Raw genomic sequence first — 18369 nt, forward strand, 5'->3', positions numbered from 1 at the left:
AGCGAACAAGGCTTTGTGTAAAAAATGTTCAGCAGACAACAACAACTAATTAGAGACCAATTTTTAAAATCTGGATTACACAGACTGCTGAAACATGATGGGTTGCTTTGAGTAACGCAAACAAATTGCACTGTATTTTTAAGAAAACCATATAAACAATGAACAATATGCAATGGCAGATAATAACTTTTACTCTTAATCTGCCAGCATAAAAAAGGAAATGCTGCCTTACCTGCAGGATCCTGGTAACAATGGCTTCCAGGAGAAACCACTAAGCAAAATGGAGGAGGAAGGCTTTCAAGCAGACATTAAGGGTTTATTCAACCAAATAGCATTTACTAGAAGGGCACCAGATAAATTGTATTTACATTATTTTTTTTTACATGGAACAGCTCAATAACGATCATCAATAATAAACAAATGTATATGCTCACCTCACCCACATTTGGAGAACCGGCAAACCATGTGAAAAGCAAGGCCTCATTCTCAGAGGTGTTATTCAAAAAAAGCAACTGGCTGGATTTGGACAAAACAGGAATATCTCCAAAAGCCAATTTCTGCTGAGTCAATCGAGGGACCTGTAGGGAATTCCAATAACAGCAAGTATAATTATTGATGATAGAAGCAATGTATTTTGCCTATAGCAAACATAACAGAGCAATATATTATATTAGAGATAACATAAATAACAGTAAGAAAAACCTAGTTCATACAGCTATGATGGTCATTTGTATACCTTTTACATATCATTGGCATATCTATTTCTGTGCAGTTTCAGCTCATCATATTCCCCAACATAGTTAAAGATAAAAAATATTCTAGATTACTTCTATACACACTCAACATTCTCACCTGTCTGGGTAGTAAGAGTCTGGGGGTGGTGGCTATGGGAGAAATATCCTCAAAAATGGCTGTGTCCCCCAATATGTTTCGCTCATAGCCAATACCTTCAAAGGTAATGAGGGCAGAGTCTCCTCCTAAGATATGTACAGGGACAGTTACCTGTATGAAAGAATAAAGTACAGTGCTTAGTAAGGAGAGCAGATATGGACAGCAATAGGCAGAGAATAAAAAATGGAGTGTGCTTACTGAATAGGTTTTGGCCTCCAGTGGTGAGAAGATCCATTCCACGTAGGCAGTTGCACCCGGTAATATCTCCCCTCTTGGATTTAAGCACTGGAAGACAGGGTGATGATAATTCTGCTCTTGAACTGTTCTCAAGGGCTCCAGCTGGATTTCATAGATAACTGCTACAGAACCCCCATTGTACAATTCATAACTCTGCAAAATCAATTGAAAAGTACATTTATGAACTATATGTATAAAACAAATGAATATATATGGTGGTTGTAATATTTGTAAAGCTACATAGGTAAAACAGAACTAGTAATCAGTATTGCCTGTGATCTACCTATAGCTGATATTTTTCTTATTACTGACTTACTATGCTTTGTTCTGGGGACACATTCCTGAGCATGTAGAAGTACAGTATTTGGATAGGCTTAACAGCTATAAAATTACTACTACAAAACCAGGCAGGTGGGAGAAAAAATGTAAAACAATTTCTCAGCTGCCTTACATGGATGTTGCGAATGTCTTTCGGCAGGTCCTCAGGCAGGAGAATGGACACTGATAAATTTTACATCTCCACTTGCCACATACCACTTCTGGATTTGATATTCAGATCGTGGCTTTTTAAAAGTGGCAATACTCCATATCTTTTATAAGTGCAATTATGTTTTATTAAGTATTAAGGTATTGTTTGTTTTGACTTTCTTGACATCTTTTTTGCCTTATCTTTAAACATGTGCATGTGCATATTCTACATTTTTAAAAAGCATATACCCCCTATACTTTTACTGGCTCATACAGACTCTCTCCTGTGTCCTGCATGCACCCTCTTTTCTTCTTTTTTTCTGCCGTTTTTTGCGGCACAGCTTTCAAGCATTTGATTTATCTTAAGCTTCAGTTATTCTTTATATAACCAGCCCAACAAGACTGTTAGCATAGCTTTCAGTTCATATTTAAGTATGGGCCCATTTTAAACATAAGTGCACACTATCAATTATTAATGATGGTATGGATCATCTGGGTTTACAATTTCTGCACAAATAGGCTTTTTGGGGAGTGCTCCACTGTGGGGACAACAAAATTTATAGTGCCAATGGTAGTTAGTGATCCAACATGGCAAGATCACTAATAACTGCCTGCATGACCTTGGGAACACTTGTATATACACACACACACACACACACACACACACACACACACATACATACACAACAGTGAAAATTTACAGTGTGTACACAGCTTATTAGTAAAAGGATTGCCTAGGAAGTGCAGTGAGGGTCTTTCCATGTCTAGTGTATATCACCACAAACCTTTAGTGCATGTTACCTGTTTTGGTGGACTGGAGCTGCCGATAGCCACTGGTGTGAATTGATGTTTAGTAGATGTGAAGTGCACATAACGTTGTTCCTTTTCTACTGTCACTCCAATGAAATTTAACTATGGTTGCAAAAATGACAATAAAAAGAAATTGTACTGCAAAATAAATAATTGCATCACTTATACTATAAAAAGGACATTGTTCATGTACTTACTAGTATCTCTCGCCCATGTGATACCTTTAGCAGGACAGGCAATCGATCAGTTCCAACAAAGTCATGTCTATTGAATAAATAAAAAAGAAATTGCCAGTTACAAATGAGTAGGAATAAAAAACTTACTAAGCAAATACAATTTCAAAAGCAGTTCCTTACAGCACAGGCCAAAGCCATCTATACTTCCATCTGAATGGGCCTTCTGCAAGCTCTTTAAAGATCTATTTATGGCACAAAATGCAGTCATTATCTAAAATATTGAAAAAAACATTAGGCCGGTAAGAGTTACCTGTAGGATAGCTGGACCATCTGTTGCTGGCCAGGTCTTAGAACTCCTGATTTTGGGTTGACTATAAACAGCTTGTTGTCTTGTATTCTCATCTGGTGAATCTCACTGGGGTCAAACTCCCAAGTCTCAGCCCAGAACTCCAGCTCAATCTGCTGGTCCACAGGGTATAAAAAGTCCCTTTTAAAACAAGAAACATGTTTACTACTTATATGGTTGAACAAGCAGATGTATGCCATGTTCTACAAAAGAATCTTAGATTTTGTCTGCCCTGGGTCTCACACTTAGGTAAGGGCCCATAAGCTCCTCGATCACATCCACCAGTGTGTTATTATTGTAAGCTCACAATAAAATGGAAATCATCCCAGTGAACTCACCAATTCACAGGTAATACGCCATTATTCTCCAGCAAAAGAAGGGCCACAAAGGGCTCCGAACCCACAGGGGCAGCACCAAAGTTGAAGTCCAACAAAACTGGGGTGTTCACAGGGGGACATCTGTGAGTGCTGATTGGCAGAATGACAAAAAATTTCAGAATGCATGATGATTATTATTTTACACCTATAGAATACTACTCTTTGTAGCAGACTTCCATCCATACCTGTGTCGAGTAGGGACTCTGTATATCAGCTCTTGAGCTGTGGGGTCACTTTGAAGACAGGAATTAAGTCTCTCCAGTGAAAAGAGTCTCCAGAGTTGACTCTTGGTAAGAGCGCTGGCACTGCCCGCTGGACATGCATCCACCACAGCAAACGTAGGATAGACTCCCTGTGCTGTCACACTGCACAAAAACTGCTCCTCTGAGACTTTGTTTGCAGAATCCAGAGCTAAAGGAGCACAAAAAAAATAATGTTGACTTTTCTATCCAAGTCTCTTCACACATTCATGTTATCATCAGCTAAGGAAGATCTCTCATATCTGTTATACATTATACAATCAATATGCTAGTTACTACATTTTCATTTGCTTTGCTTGCCATAGCTGTTTTCTAATATCCTTCTTTTCTGTAATTTATTAAAGAACAAAATCTACTCTCACTAGCTCACACATCTCCCCTCCTTGAGTTTGACTGTTTACTGTCTTGGATCCCTTTTGACTGCATGATACAGTTTGCTTCCAGGACATCACTTGTATTACCCATCTTCTCCAAAATGTTTCTCCATGAGCCATCAGACACCTAATTGCCCTACATTTTTTTTTTACAAATTAGTATATTTGGCATTGTTTTTTTTTTTTACTGTTCTAACATTTTACAATGTGATGGAAGATGATGGTGCTAAACAAATAGGACATTTTATATATATATATTATAAAAAAAACCCAAAAAAACATCACATTTATTTAGTACTGAGAAGGTAAGCAAGCAGGAAAAAAAATAATTACTAGGTCATAAAGTGTAAAGTTCCTACTCATGTGACTGGCTAGACCTGAGATATATTAGTGAACCTACCTTTTGGGGACAGAATGCTATATGCGATTTTCCAGGTATAAGTAAGTCTGCGGGCTGGACAGGCTGTTATTCTCACCTTCAGCCTGGTACGTGCTGGTAGTGTTCCCCTGTTGTGATCAAACTCCAAAACTTAAAACATAAAAAGAGAAAAAATGAAAATGGCTCTATAGTTAAAATTCATGTTTTACTTGAACCAAAAAAAACACATGACAACACTACCAAATCTCTTATGCCCCCACATTTGGACAAACAATTACATGGTTTCTGTCTTTCATTAGCAGTGTGGGTGTTCCGTGTCAAACTCTGGAAGGAGTTTTAAATCTGATGAATTCAGCAGCAGATTTGTAAGTAGATGAAGGAATCAATACATCATGTAGCACTTGTGAGCAAAAAGCAGAGACTGTATATGTATTGTTACTGATTTGAAAGGAGGCTGTAATAAAAATGACTGTAATCAGCCTTATGTACTTTGTTTCTGCTATACAACTGTCTCCTATAACATGTCCTTAGTTTCTAAAAACTTCTATAGCATATTTGCAGTCTCTAAGCACCTCTGGAAGCATGCTCACAGTCTTGAAGCATCTGCTGTTGCATGTCTGCAGTCTGTTTTCCATTACAATACATTTACTAAATATTATGTGAGGCCCCTTGCTAATGCTTTAAAGGTCCCTGTTATCAAAGAAAATTAATGAAGACCACCACTATTCTAAGCAGTGAATGTGATTTTCCAGACATTCACTAGCAGTAAATTAATTACTGTCATTTAAAATACATGCACAAGGATGACTTACTTGTAGTGTTTTTCAGAATCACTGCTTAATAAAAATATCCTTTAACTTAAACATTTTCAGTAATTTTGTTCAGTCATTATTGCAATTCAGATACCCCAGTAAAAATGCAAAATCAGATGGTAAGATATTTAAGAAAACTGGTAAAAAATGTACTTTTTTTACAATGCCTAAATTAAAAATCGCTAACATCATAAGTCAAATAGACTGTTATATGCATGACCAAATCAAATCACACCTAAAAAGAAGGTATTCACCTATTGAGTCATTAATAACTTCGTCTGGGTCACATGGCCCAGTGATCTCCTGCTTAGCACTCAGTATATATTCCAGGGTGCAGTCGCCGTCATTTGACAGAAGCAGGTCATGTGATTGGAAACTGCCAACTAAAATATTGCCTAAATCCAGTAGCTCCAGAGGAGTCTGAAAAAAAAAAGAGAAAAAAAGTGTTTTTTTTTTAAAAGATGAAAACTAGAGATGACAGCAAGAGGAGTGTTTCCACTTTTTCCTTTAATAAAATTGAGAAGAATTAAATTTGATATGTGCTACTTTGTTCATGTGACATGAAATATCATTTTAGGTCCCACCCAGAAGAAGTGGAGCTGATATGAGCTCGGAAAGGTGCAGGAATTGGGGCTGGTCTGAGCGTACAGTAATTGAGAGATGATGATGCACCTCTTGAAAGTGCAAAAATGATAGCTGGTCTGAGGTCAATGGCACACTATTGTTTGCTGCCACGTCTGTGGTCTGATGATTGTAATGTGACCCTTTAGTGTAAAAAAGGTTGCTGACCCCTGGTATAGATGGAGATGGTAAATATAAAATTAGTAGCTCCAATTTTTAGTTTAAGATTTGAGATTGCTCCTTAAAATCAAAACACTGAATACCGTTTGTGGTATGAATTCTTTATTTGGTTTTTGCACCAATAAAATCCAGATCTAATTATCACATACTCCATTATGGGGTTACTTACCGACAAAGTCCCCCTGCAGCCTTCTCCAGTTATACGCAGCGTGTAGCGGCTTTTTGGCATAGCCTTGGAAGCTCCCTCAGCTGGCCAAGACAGAACTGTAGCTTTGATAAAGTAATTTCTTTCATCTTGTGGAACAAATGACCAAGTCTGTGACTGTCGAGGACAAAATATTTCTTGTCTTATTTCAGATATAATGCAAATATCTCCATTCTAAAACTTCAACTATTCTTTACAAGTACCAAACTGTTTCACATTACTTCATAGAGCTCATCAATCCCCCAAAACTAGCTTATAGAAGAATCTCTACAGACACTTGCTGACAAAGACACAAAGATGCATTTAAATAGGAAAACACCATTGAAAAATGAATAGGTAATATTTAGTATCTAAACCAATGTACAACAGTATTTAAGGCTTAATTTAATTCCTTACCAAAGTCTCATTCGGTCTTATAATTCCTTTGCAGGGACTGACCGAGATATGGGATAGGTCATCCTGCTGAATCTTCCACTCAAAGTGCAGCGGGACTCTGCAGCAGTTCTTCAGGGTGTAGGAGCACTCTGACTGGGTCCCTACATAGGTCGGTTTAAAGTAAAGTCTTCCCTCATTTTCTAGGTGGAGTTGGGGGGTTTCAGCTCTACAAAATAGGACAATGTCCTGCCAAACAGAAAGAATACAATCACAAATCAATCATCCATATGCACTAATACAGACAACACCATCTCATACAGGTAGCATTACTTTGTCACCGGCTGTGGTTTGTTGTTGCTATTGTGAATGTTCAAACTGAAGTTTAATCTACCTATATTTTACCAATTAACTTACCCACCTACCCAGCCTATCATTGACATGCTAATTCAATTTTTATATAAAACGTTTTCTTTTTCATTACACATAATATTTAATACTTGCATCAACAGTGCAAAGTTGCATACGTGTTCCTAGGCAGGCTGCAATAGAATGTAGACTGACCTAGGTAACTCCCACATGTGATGCTGAGCCTCAGTGATTGCAATAATATTTGGGGAGGAAAGGGCTAGATGATGTTGGACATCCTCCAGCCAGAAAATGTGGTGGGTTCGGACTTGTGCAGCATCTAATGTACACTGTAAAAAGCTCACTGTTTGAAGTAAAAATATTATTTACATAAATAATTATTTTATCTCCATAAATTATACTTTCCATAAATACTAAGTATAGTATAGGTGTACAGTAAGCTAGATAGGATCAATAAATGGGAGTCTAAAGCAAACAATGAGACAGACTTTCTCGCAGATAGGAACTTAAAAGCGCACTCATCAAGTAGCAAGTGCTGAACTGGAAAACAATCCATGTACAATGCACGTACATATTTGACAAGGCAAAGACAAGATCATCCATTGGACAGAAAACAATGTTTACCTGAGTGAAGTCAGCACTGTAATTTAGCTGCAGTTGCAGAGTATTCTTTATCAGTCCAGTTTCCTGTGAGCTGGTCCTCACCAGTAATATTTGATGGGACCCAGGTTCCAGGTGACCAGAGGCTGGTTTCACCTGAACATTCGTGCAGGTCTTTTGGTCTATGACATAAGTCATTATTGTAGAGCCATTGTTCTGTAGCAGCAAACTGCGACATGTGTGCACATCCTGTCTCACTGGTGGAAAAACCTACAACACATAAAATTACTGTATTGATGAATGTATTAGGCTTTCCCAACCTTTTTTCATAAAGGGTCCAGGTTTTACATCTTCCAAAAACTGGAAGGTCAAATTACACAACATTTGTAACAAAAGTAACCTAGTATACCATGCTATAAGGAAAAAATATTTAACTAAAATGCCTTAGCTGCCATAGAGTTTTTGCCCCATGACATCATAATGATGTTGTATTTCCACATAGGAGACTCACTTAAAGGTATTAAATATAATACTGTCACCTAATACCATAACCACTGATATCACATATCACAAAATTGAAGAATCTTTAAAATTAGGTATTCCCCTTAAATGCAGATACAGCTGTTTAATAGCTTACAGAGCAATCTAGCAGTGGACTCCAGATTGCAGGGCAGCAGAAACATTAGGCATGCCTATTGTCCACTCCCACCTAGGGTTTAACTTTTTACAAGGCCACTGTATGGGCATGCACTGCAATAGAACATCTGCATCCTTGGTTGCCTAGTAATACTTGGCAAAGCTCTGAATATATACTCACCATTTATCACCAAGTTTGGCACAGGAAACATCATGTGTAGATGCATACAACATATAAAACATACTGTAGTGGAGTATAAATAACATGTATACCGGTGTATTAAGTAGTAACATACTGTATAGATGTTATAACAGCTCTTACAATGCGAGGTGAATCCAGAACACAGTTGGGTACAAAGTGCTCCTGTCCTGACTCAAATGTATGGCCGCGTGCGCGCAGTGTAATGCACCATGGGGGACAGACAGTGGCATCTTTCACATTACGATAATCCCGCAGAACCTGTGAATAAATAAGCATTTTCAATTACATATATTTCAAAAATTACAAATTACATATATTAGCACAAAGTGCCCCTATATTGTAAAGAATAATTCAAATTTAAAGGTAAATATTTTTCCACTTGTTATCAGTTCTATATATATGAATTGGGTGGGGTTATTATACTTCAGGTCTATCAGCTCACCTTGTAGAAGATAAAACCTTCCAGTTCTGCCTCATACAAGGTATTTATCTGTGAGGGTTGGAAGACCACTCGGAATGTGGTGGATTTCAGCGGTGGGATGTCAGTAACTTCTGGGGTGACCCGGAATGAGCTGTGAGGTTTGTAGGTCCATATGACAGTCACTTTGCCCTTTGTGTGATTGGTCAGGGACAGAGGGAGAGGTTCTGGTAGCATTTCCTGTGTACGTCCTACACACCGACCAAAATCAAAGTCCCTGCTGCTGGCTGTAATGTGTGATAACAATGTAGAGTCCTCATGACTGAAGTCACCGTTGAAGTATTCACATGCAGAATTCAGATGTGGCCCTTTCTCTGAAGCAGTGCCTCCAATCTGCAAATAACCAATCAATTTTTTTTTATCAGTTGCGTTAAAATGTTGTTTTAAAGTGAACCTGTGCTTTGCTTTGTTGGAGTTTGCATACGCTTCAAATAAGCCTGTTTCCTCTATTGCATTAGGAGGAAACAGGCTTATTTGAAGTGTATGCAAGCTCCAACTAAAACAATCTTATTTGCTTCCTTTGGCCTGGTAAATGTACAGCTGAAAATGTTGTGGTAAATCTGGACAATAAGATGCAAAAAATACCCTTTGATCCTGCCAGACATCCAGTGGTGTAAACTCCACAGTATTATCAGCCTTGCCCTGCCTACCTCTGAACTACAAAAACACTTCCCCCTCCTCATTATGTGAAGGAGGGAATGTTCTGCAATTATAACACACTTCCTGTCCTAGAGTGACAATACATCTCCTCCATAGATATAGTACAGCAAATGAGATTTGTCAGCCTAGAACAGTGCATTACTGGCAGGATCACTAGGTAAAATTAAAGAATTGGATGCCTGAAAAAAAAAAACTAATGCAGGCTTTACATCTTAGTGATGATAAGATGCGATATAATATATTTTATTTTGGGGTTAAGATTTGTTTTCTTTGCATCCCAAGCTGCATATAATCACATATTTCTTTTCCCTGATCTATTAAGACCATAACATATGACTGAGGTAGGGACATTTTTTTGTGAGCCCCTTTGAGGGACAGCCAGTGACATGACGATGGACTTTATAAAGCACTGTGTAATATGTCGGCACTATATAAATACTGTTTAATATTAATAAATTAATATTATTATTATTAATAATAATATTATCACTGACAGTCAGAAATGAAAGTCCATTGTAAGCTTTATAACTTGAAGCTTACACAGCCCATCTCCATGTGACAGCACTGGATGACTGGACAGCCAGTGTCACCACATGAAAAGTAACAAGCTCCCTAATATCTGGAATGACCAAATATTTATGGAGCAGTTTGTCTTGTTCTTTTAAAAATGTATATGTACAGGACAGGAAAGAAGGGAAATCATAAACTGAACTGCAATTTCAAAAGTATCACAACCTGTTCCTGAAGAATTAGAGCCCCCTCAATGTCCGTATTCAGCTTTTTTTCCTCTATCATGGCATCCAGGATATCTGGAGGGTAGATAGTCAGCCCTTGTGTCATGTTTGTTCTGTAAAAGGACAGGTGCTTAGGAAGCACAATGGCTGGCTTATCCGTGTCCGAGTGACATGTACCAATCAAGTCCACAAACAAAGGATCCTGGAAAACAAGAACATGTTAGATAAAAATTGGTAACCTTCACACTTTCCTTAGAACAGGTTTACTTTAAACTGAAACTCAGAAGTTTCAATCAGAAAAATATATCATGAAAGCAGGCATCATCTGGTCTGCTGTCTCCTTAGCAATCCCAAAATTCTCAGGAAATCATTTGTTATGTATTATGGTATTTGTGAAGTAAGTGAAAGCTAAGGATAATATACTATTCAAAGACAGTTTCTATAACACTTTTACTCCACTGCCCCTGTCCTATTCTTGTTTTCAAGTGCCAACAGTGTGTTTACATTGACTGCAGAATGGTAAAAAAGAAAGTGGGAAAATCAGTTGTAAAGCAGGGCTGGCCAGTGGCCCTGTGCAGACTGCAGAATGACATTAGGAACAGCAAGGAAAAATTATGTTAATCAAGACTATCATAGCAGGATTGGCAGGCACACGGAGAGTCAGTATGGCAACATGGAGCTTCAATCTGCAAGTTCATGTAAGCAAACTGACTAAGCCAGCACAGATCTGCTTCCAGTAAGCAAAAAATTAAAAATGTCTGACCTGGTGGTGAAGAAGGCAGGTGACTCTCCTATAATGAGGAATTGGGTGAATTGGTGAGAAGGTGACATTCACACTTAGAGTTTCTCCGGGGCTCAAAGTTCCATATGGCCGATCAATGTAAAAAACACTTTCACTGATATTAATATCAAACTGAAAGAGCGCTGGAACATCTGAGGAATTTGTCATTTCCAGGGTGCGCAGGATCTTCTCCCCCAAATTCACCAAACCAAAATTTAGAACAGATGTCTGGAGAGACACTTTGGGTCCTGGAAAAGAATAACGAGGGTTTTTGGAAGTCTGAATTTTTACAATTTATAACAATCCCAATAAATTTCACCACAGTTGGCTACAGTTTTATCTGATTATTTTTTTTACCCAAGTAGTGTAACCACCTACAGTGGAACTAAAGTTCCACTTTTAGGAATCCATGATTAAGCTGGTTCTTATTGCAGAAGGGGACAGGCATTGACCTTACTGCAATAAGTGCCTATCACTCAAGGTTTCTGGCAAAAATCATGCACAGTGTCAGCTTTGATTGTCAGGATACCCAGCAATCCCAGCTTCCTCTGAATTAATGAACTTCCACACAGCTAGTCAAAGTGACCAAAGATCGTCAATTGGAAGAAAAGAGGGAAGATAGTGGCACGCAACAAAGGAAAAAGGACTGGTGAGTAACACAAGTTTAGTTCCAAGGAATTTTATTGTATTGTAAAAAAAAAATCTCCTTTCCTGATGACGCCAATCCCTCTGCTACTAATCAGCAATTACCAGATATCAAAAGGTATGGTCTACATAGGACATGTGTAATATAATAGTAATATGTTTTTTAATTAAAACTTGCTACTATTTAACCCTCTTATTAACCCAAAATATTTTTTACCCAAAATTGCCATAATTTACTTCTTTTTTCCCCTTCTCCCCTTATTTTTTTAGCCAGTAATATTTTCATTATTTTTTGCTTTCAATAATTTTGTTTTGGATTTTCAGTGTCACGTCAAGAATGTGCAATTTAATGTTTTTTTTAATTTAGGAAAACCTTTTTTTTAATGTTTTGTACCAGAACTAATGTTTAGAGGAATTGTAAATAAATTTAAATTTACACCAAGCTATTTACACTATAGGAACCAGTAGATGACAATTATTTTCAACCTTTATTTCTAGGTGGGGATATTCCCTTCAGTGCTCATGTGCAAAGCACACGCCAACTTTTCTGGGAATCCTGTATGGGACCTGTGGTTGTTACTAAACATGTCGCTAAGAAGTGAGAATTAAAGTGTTTTAAGGAAAATTCATACCTTTACAAGTCCCCGAAACTTTTAGCACAGACTTGGTGAGATTCCCAGCTGGGACAACATGGAAGTAGTCCACACTCTCCATGCCAACAATGCGTGGACTAAACTGCAGAGGAACCCTCAGCTTGCCCTGGGCTGGTACCACACCACTTGAAATCCCACAGGAAAAATTATAGTCCACTTGGGCTGGCCTTTTCTCCCGCTCAATACGGAAAGGTGCATCCACCTGTGTGAAATAGAATAACATCATAGTAGTACCATCATCCTGGTACTGAAGACAGTCATGTTGACATCTCAGCAGATTAGGTTCCCTTGATGCTTGCACTTCCAGTTTCTCTGGTTTATTGACATTGAATATTCTTTAAACTAGAAGACTGAGAACATCTTGTGATGACAACCACTACAGCATTGAACAACTCTGGATTGAAAGTGAATATTGCAGCCTTTCTAATTTTAATACCCGCTTGGAGTCAATTACAGATTTTAAAAAAGTGCCAACATTTGGGCTTGAATAATTAAAGTAAAGCATATATGTAAAAAACTAAGCTTTACTTTACCAGGCTTCTAAACATCTCTACTGGCCCTTAAAAGCTACTAGAAATCTCAGTGACCAATGGAGAGGCTCAGGGTAGGACTAAACTTGCTGTTCACAGGAAAAGTCATGACGTGCATATGGCCAAGGTTAAGCTCTGCTCATGTGTTTTTTTAATCGTCATGCCATTATCAGTTGATCAGTTTTGGAAAAGATTTACTTCAAAGCTAAAATCCAGGCACAAAAAATGTCATTAAGTTATATTTTTCAGTAGCCACAAATAGATATAAATCTACTTTATGTAAAGGCAATGCCTATTCTTCGGTTAAAGCTGCATTGATATCATCAATCTGCATTACATAACCTGTGCATAGATATGAGTTGTGGGAGAGATCCAGTAGGTCAACCCACTTCAGGCTGTGTTAAGAAAACTACAGGAGAGGCAGGTACATGACTCATCACCATGTACAAGGAGAAAGAGAGCAGCAGTGACTGGTCCCTATTAAAAAAAAAGCTCTTGTTTCTGGATTACTGAATAGATCTGAAAGAAATACACAAAGCACACCAAGACTCAAGTAAAAATACACATGGCTCTTGGTTCACATGGCTCATGATATTTAGACAATATTAATTTATTTGGGAGGTTCAGTTTCAAAACAGACAGAACAAGAATGGCATAATTACATACCACGGACGGGTTGCAGATTTCAACACTTTTCTCAGACACCATGCCTACTCCAACGGAGCCAAACTGAAGAACTGGTCCCACTTCCAAGGCATCCTTACATGTTTCTTCCAGAACAGATATCAAGAGATGTGGATACTTGGCTGCACCAACAAACTATTATTAGTTGAATGATCATATTCAAGTCATATGTTGTTAACGTATAAATAATGAAATATTTGCCGTCATTGTTCATTCATGTTCTCTGCAGAGAAATGCAATCTGTTATCTTTAAATATTACCAGTAGTCTAGATATATAGGTAATGGTGATTGGATATACATATACATAGGTAGGCTATTGCTATATTTGAGTGCAATCTCAAATGAAAGAAGAACAACATTGATGTGTGGCCCTCACAGTCTGAATGTAGGAGACAGAGGGTAATAAGGCACAGCTCCACTGTAACAATAACACTAAAAGGAACTGCAACCAATGTATGTTGTTGTTGTTAGCTGCATGGCACAAATGTGCAGGTTACATCTTCTATCTGATGTAAAGCACCAGAAGTGACTTAAGAAGCATCAGTAGTGAATTTGTAGTAACTGGAGAAGTATCAACTACTCTTATTAATCTTAGTTGCAGCTGCAGTGTCACACAGAGTATTGCTTTTTGGCCTATTGCCTTTGGGCCTAGAAAAGGCATCCAAAGAAGGCAACATCTGCCTATCAACTTTGGGCAGTTGTGCAATATGCTGTTTCTATGGCTGGCTGTTAAAAACACATGTGGAGGAAAAAATTAAATGTCCAGCAGATAGCTGAAGCATAGGCTCTCAGTACCTAAATGCTGGTCAAAGTTATGGCTGTACGGTGCCTCCTGCAGCCCTCGGCAATACAAGCAAAAATTTAATTTATCAAATACATATTTGCATAGACAAAACTATGCCTGCTCCAGCCAACATAAAAAAAACATGGATGTGCTGACAGGGTATCTTTGGACTGTGAGATAAGAATGTGTGTGGTGATTGAGAGCATGTTTATTATGTAATATGAGGAAGTAGGTAAGTGGATAAGTTCTGGAAAGAACTGCAGGAAGAAAACCTGGAACAAAGGGTATGAACTGAATAGAAACTGGCTGCCATTTGCCATTTTTCTTTTAATACCACTAATTTGCTTTAACATCACTATGCCACAGAATCTTGTGAAATCATTGTTACGGTGTCCATAAGCTGCTTTTGCGCCAAAGGTGGGTCACACTGTGGTCATGCTGTTTCAATTTTTCTGGCCATCACCCGAACACTACATTTTAAATGTGTAATCTTTAGCATTAACAAGTTCTCAAATAAATGATTACTGATGAGCTGCCTCTTTACCAATTGCAGTCAGCTGGATGCTTCTTGTATATTCCTTGTTTAGGCCAAAGTGGCACATGGCGATCACACTGTGTACAAGCGCAGTCTGTGGCTGGAATAGGACCTTGGTGCGGATATGACATCTGGGGTCAAGCACACCGCTTTGTGGGATCAAGTGAAAAGGTTCTGGGACATCCCATTGGAACTGTGTCTGCAATTCACTAGAAGACAAGGACAAGGATCCCATGTTTTATAAGAATATGAATATACAGATAATTGTGTTAAAAATGCAGACTGATTGGGTGGGGTGGTGAAAATCTGGGGGACCCCTTAATAAAAACAAAAAAAAACACAAACTGATCACGTAAAGCCTATGCAGCATCGTAATAGGATTTTTTGATTAAAGCCTTATCTTACTTTAAAATTGAACTTTTTTTTTTTTTTTTGACAAATTTCCTTTATTTGTACGTTTAGAAAGTGATTGGCGATTAACTGACAGTTCTCTATTTAGAACACCAACACTTACCATGTGCTCTGGAGGATAAACATGGCTTCTGAGGAGTCAAACACAGCACACATAGGCAAGGTCAGATCTTCAGGAAAAGTGAGAGTGTGACGTGGAAGCGTAGATTGCAAGGTCACAGAAAAGATTCCTTCATCTGTCTCAAAAGTGATCGAATCTTCATAGTCACGCTTTAGAATGACAATTCAATTAAACATTAATATGAATCTCATACCTTCTCTATAACAACATATATACAGAGCATTTTTTAAAATAGATTCAGATCTATAAATATAAAGCCCCCAAAATGGCAGCAGAGAAGAATTCCTCCTAACTAGCCTCATGCCCTAAGTTAACAATGGAGGTTTCACAGATGTAGAAAGTGAAGAGAAAACATTGAAACAATACACTGTCACCAAAAAAGAGGTCAGTGTGGCTTTATAAGGTAATTTTTTAAAATACTTTGTATATCAATTTTTTGATGTGGGGGTCTAAGTTTGTTAGTTTATTTTAACATTAACATCTGATGGTGACAGGTGATGTGGTCTGCAGTCTCTGCACACATCTCCCCCAGAGACCCCAACGGTAGGTCTCTACTATAATGAGAAAATGTTACTAAGTCATATAAATACTGTAGCCATAACTCTGGGATAAAGCAGGAATCACATTACACTAAAACACAAAGGAACATAGGATGACAAGTCACAGCTCCACTGTACAATATAACTAAAAGGAACTGCAACTTTGCATGTGTGTTGCTCTTAGCTGCATGGCACATAACTGCAGACACAGGTTAAATCTTTTATCTCATGTAAAGCACCAAAAGTGGATTAAGAAGCATCAGTAGCAGATTTGTTGTAACTGGAAAAGTACCAGCTACTCCTACCAATCTTAGGTACAGCTGCAATTACATTGCACTAAAATACAATCCATCTATTGCGATAAACATACAATATATAACTTGTTTCTATATCATGTTTCCTATTGTGTGATACTTCCCCCACCTCCTAGATTGTAAGCTCTTCGGGGAGGGGTCCTCTCCCCCTCCTGTGTCACTATCTGTATCTGTCTATCATTTACAATCCCTATTTAATGTACAGCACCGCGTAATATGTTGGCGCTATATAAATCCTGTTTATTTTTAATATGCACTGGAATTCCACAAAGAATACTTCTTCACGGGAATGATTCTTCAACACAGGAATAAGTGGTATGCTCTTCTACCACAAGGTGGAAGCAAAGCATAGTATATGTGCAGCACCAGTGGTAGATTGTGTCCCCATACCATTGTTTCTCAAACAGGGTTTCTCCAGCGGTTGCTGCTGGTTCGTTGAGCAATGAACAATTTGTGCCTCTCAGGTCATTTTAAGTGACTCCAATTATATTTTTGGCTATCTGTAAGGGTGACATTCTACCCAATGGCCAGCAATGTAAGAGGAATTTTTCCCATTGACCACCAAGCTAATGTACTGTGAGCTGTGGATATCGTAAATTAAATTAGGGGTTACCTGAAGACCTGAAAGTATTTTTAAGGGGTCCCTGATGTTAAAAAGGTGGGGACACACTGCCCCATACTGTTGGCAACTTCCACATTTTATCACTCAAGGTTTCCTTTAAATGCATGCTGACTTTGACAAATCTAAAGATTATATGTAATGTATACATAAGTTACACACCAACAGATTGCCTTCAAAGGAAATAGATCAGTCAAGGGGTGTATAGAATAATAATATAAAGAAGAATAAAGGCCGTACCTTCTCCAGGGGTCGGAAGGTAATGGGGAGTGAGAATGAAGTCCCGGCGCTCAGTGTGACTGTTTGAGGAAACAATGTACTAAAGAACGGGGTGGCAGGAGGGCTGTGGAACGGAAAAATACAACATTATTGGTTGTCTATTTGGTTGGTTTTTAATTCTCAGTGTCTATTCTAAAATAATCTCACCTGAACTTCAGCTTCTGTGTCTTCAGGCGGACATTTTTCAGGAGGAGATGTTTGGTGTACTCCTTTCCTAGCTCCCAGTTCTGCCATTGTAGACGCCGATGTACCTCAAACCCCAGGACGCTGTCCTTGTCCTTTGGCTTCCTGCGTGGGATGGATCGGGACTGATACTCAGAGGAGACATTTCTCTGCAACATAGAGATATAAAACATTACACAACAGACAATACATGACAATACATTACTTTCATGGTAAACCACAACACCCATATCTGTACTTAAATGAACTTTTACCTACAAACATTAGTCCACATTACAGCCATTTGACCCCCTATGCCATAATCTACAACTACCAGGCCCACATCACAGCCATAACGTACCTCCATATCATAATCAATATGACCCCCCAGGTCCACATCCCACCTATAATCCATAATCGATTCCCAATTTACAATTCCAGACATTAGATCCCACCACCATGTCATAATCCATAACCCCCAGGTATGCATGCCAGCAACAAGGGCCCCCCCCCCCCATGCCATAACCCATATAACCCCGCCATGGTCCCAGCCATATCCATATGGCAGTAAAACGTCTGTCTGTATGGATAAGAAAAAATGCTGCTGCCGCCAATGTGTCCGACTCCAAAATAAAATCTGCCAGTTCTTGTAGAAATGTCACCTGAGGGGTGTATGATGCTGATCAGAATGGTGGAGCATGCGTGTCAGAGCCCTCACTGGGTTGGCACGCATGCTCCATACTGGTGACGGGCAGACTTTGTGCCCGTATGTCAGACGTCTTTAGGCGCCATTTATGAGGTTTCCACACACGGTGCAGAGAAGGCCAATGAAGTGATGGCACAGGGGGTTGGGAGTGACGTGCTGAGCACTGCAGGGGCCTGACCTGCTTAAGAATGAGACGCCCCCTGCAGGTGACATATACCCAGCAAGGGGGCAGAGAAGAATACTTCATCCAGTGGGGGGAGTCAATGACCGGAGTTTTGCTTTAAAGTTAAGTGAACCAGAAATGTAGAAACAATTACCCGTCTTACTGAAGAGTTGCGATTCAGTCCCAGGAATGGACTGGGCTCCAGGGCTCTTATGTGTACTGCTCCCAGCATTTTATCATTGGTTCTGGAATAAA

General features: G+C 38.7%; 1 protein-coding gene across 1 annotated transcript in view; it reads right to left on the reverse strand.

The window, feature by feature from the left end:
- CFAP65 (cilia and flagella associated protein 65) overlaps positions 1-18369 on the reverse strand; it is a 31036-nt gene that overhangs the window by 11800 nt on the left and 867 nt on the right. Inside the window, exons 2-25 of the mRNA XM_072418016.1 lie at positions 18269-18359; positions 17231-17415; positions 17045-17147; positions 15315-15481; positions 14810-15009; positions 13463-13602; positions 12246-12468; positions 10951-11216; positions 10189-10389; positions 8758-9126; positions 8436-8573; positions 7502-7747; positions 6533-6757; positions 6101-6253; positions 5385-5550; positions 4340-4468; positions 3491-3716; positions 3267-3395; positions 2893-3069; positions 2604-2670; positions 2398-2508; positions 1090-1281; positions 853-1002; positions 435-578 (exon numbers count right to left, since the gene is read on the reverse strand). Of these exons, the coding sequence (XP_072274117.1) occupies positions 435-578; positions 853-1002; positions 1090-1281; positions 2398-2508; positions 2604-2670; positions 2893-3069; positions 3267-3395; positions 3491-3716; positions 4340-4468; positions 5385-5550; positions 6101-6253; positions 6533-6757; positions 7502-7747; positions 8436-8573; positions 8758-9126; positions 10189-10389; positions 10951-11216; positions 12246-12468; positions 13463-13602; positions 14810-15009; positions 15315-15481; positions 17045-17147; positions 17231-17415; positions 18269-18346 (4185 nt within the window). The 5' untranslated portion in view covers positions 18347-18359. The remainder of the gene's footprint in view (positions 1-434; positions 579-852; positions 1003-1089; positions 1282-2397; positions 2509-2603; positions 2671-2892; positions 3070-3266; positions 3396-3490; positions 3717-4339; positions 4469-5384; positions 5551-6100; positions 6254-6532; positions 6758-7501; positions 7748-8435; positions 8574-8757; positions 9127-10188; positions 10390-10950; positions 11217-12245; positions 12469-13462; positions 13603-14809; positions 15010-15314; positions 15482-17044; positions 17148-17230; positions 17416-18268; positions 18360-18369) is intronic.

Source organism: Pyxicephalus adspersus, chromosome 7, assembly GCF_032062135.1.
Source record: "Pyxicephalus adspersus chromosome 7, UCB_Pads_2.0, whole genome shotgun sequence".
In the NCBI taxonomy this organism is placed as follows: Eukaryota; Metazoa; Chordata; class Amphibia; order Anura; family Pyxicephalidae; genus Pyxicephalus; species Pyxicephalus adspersus.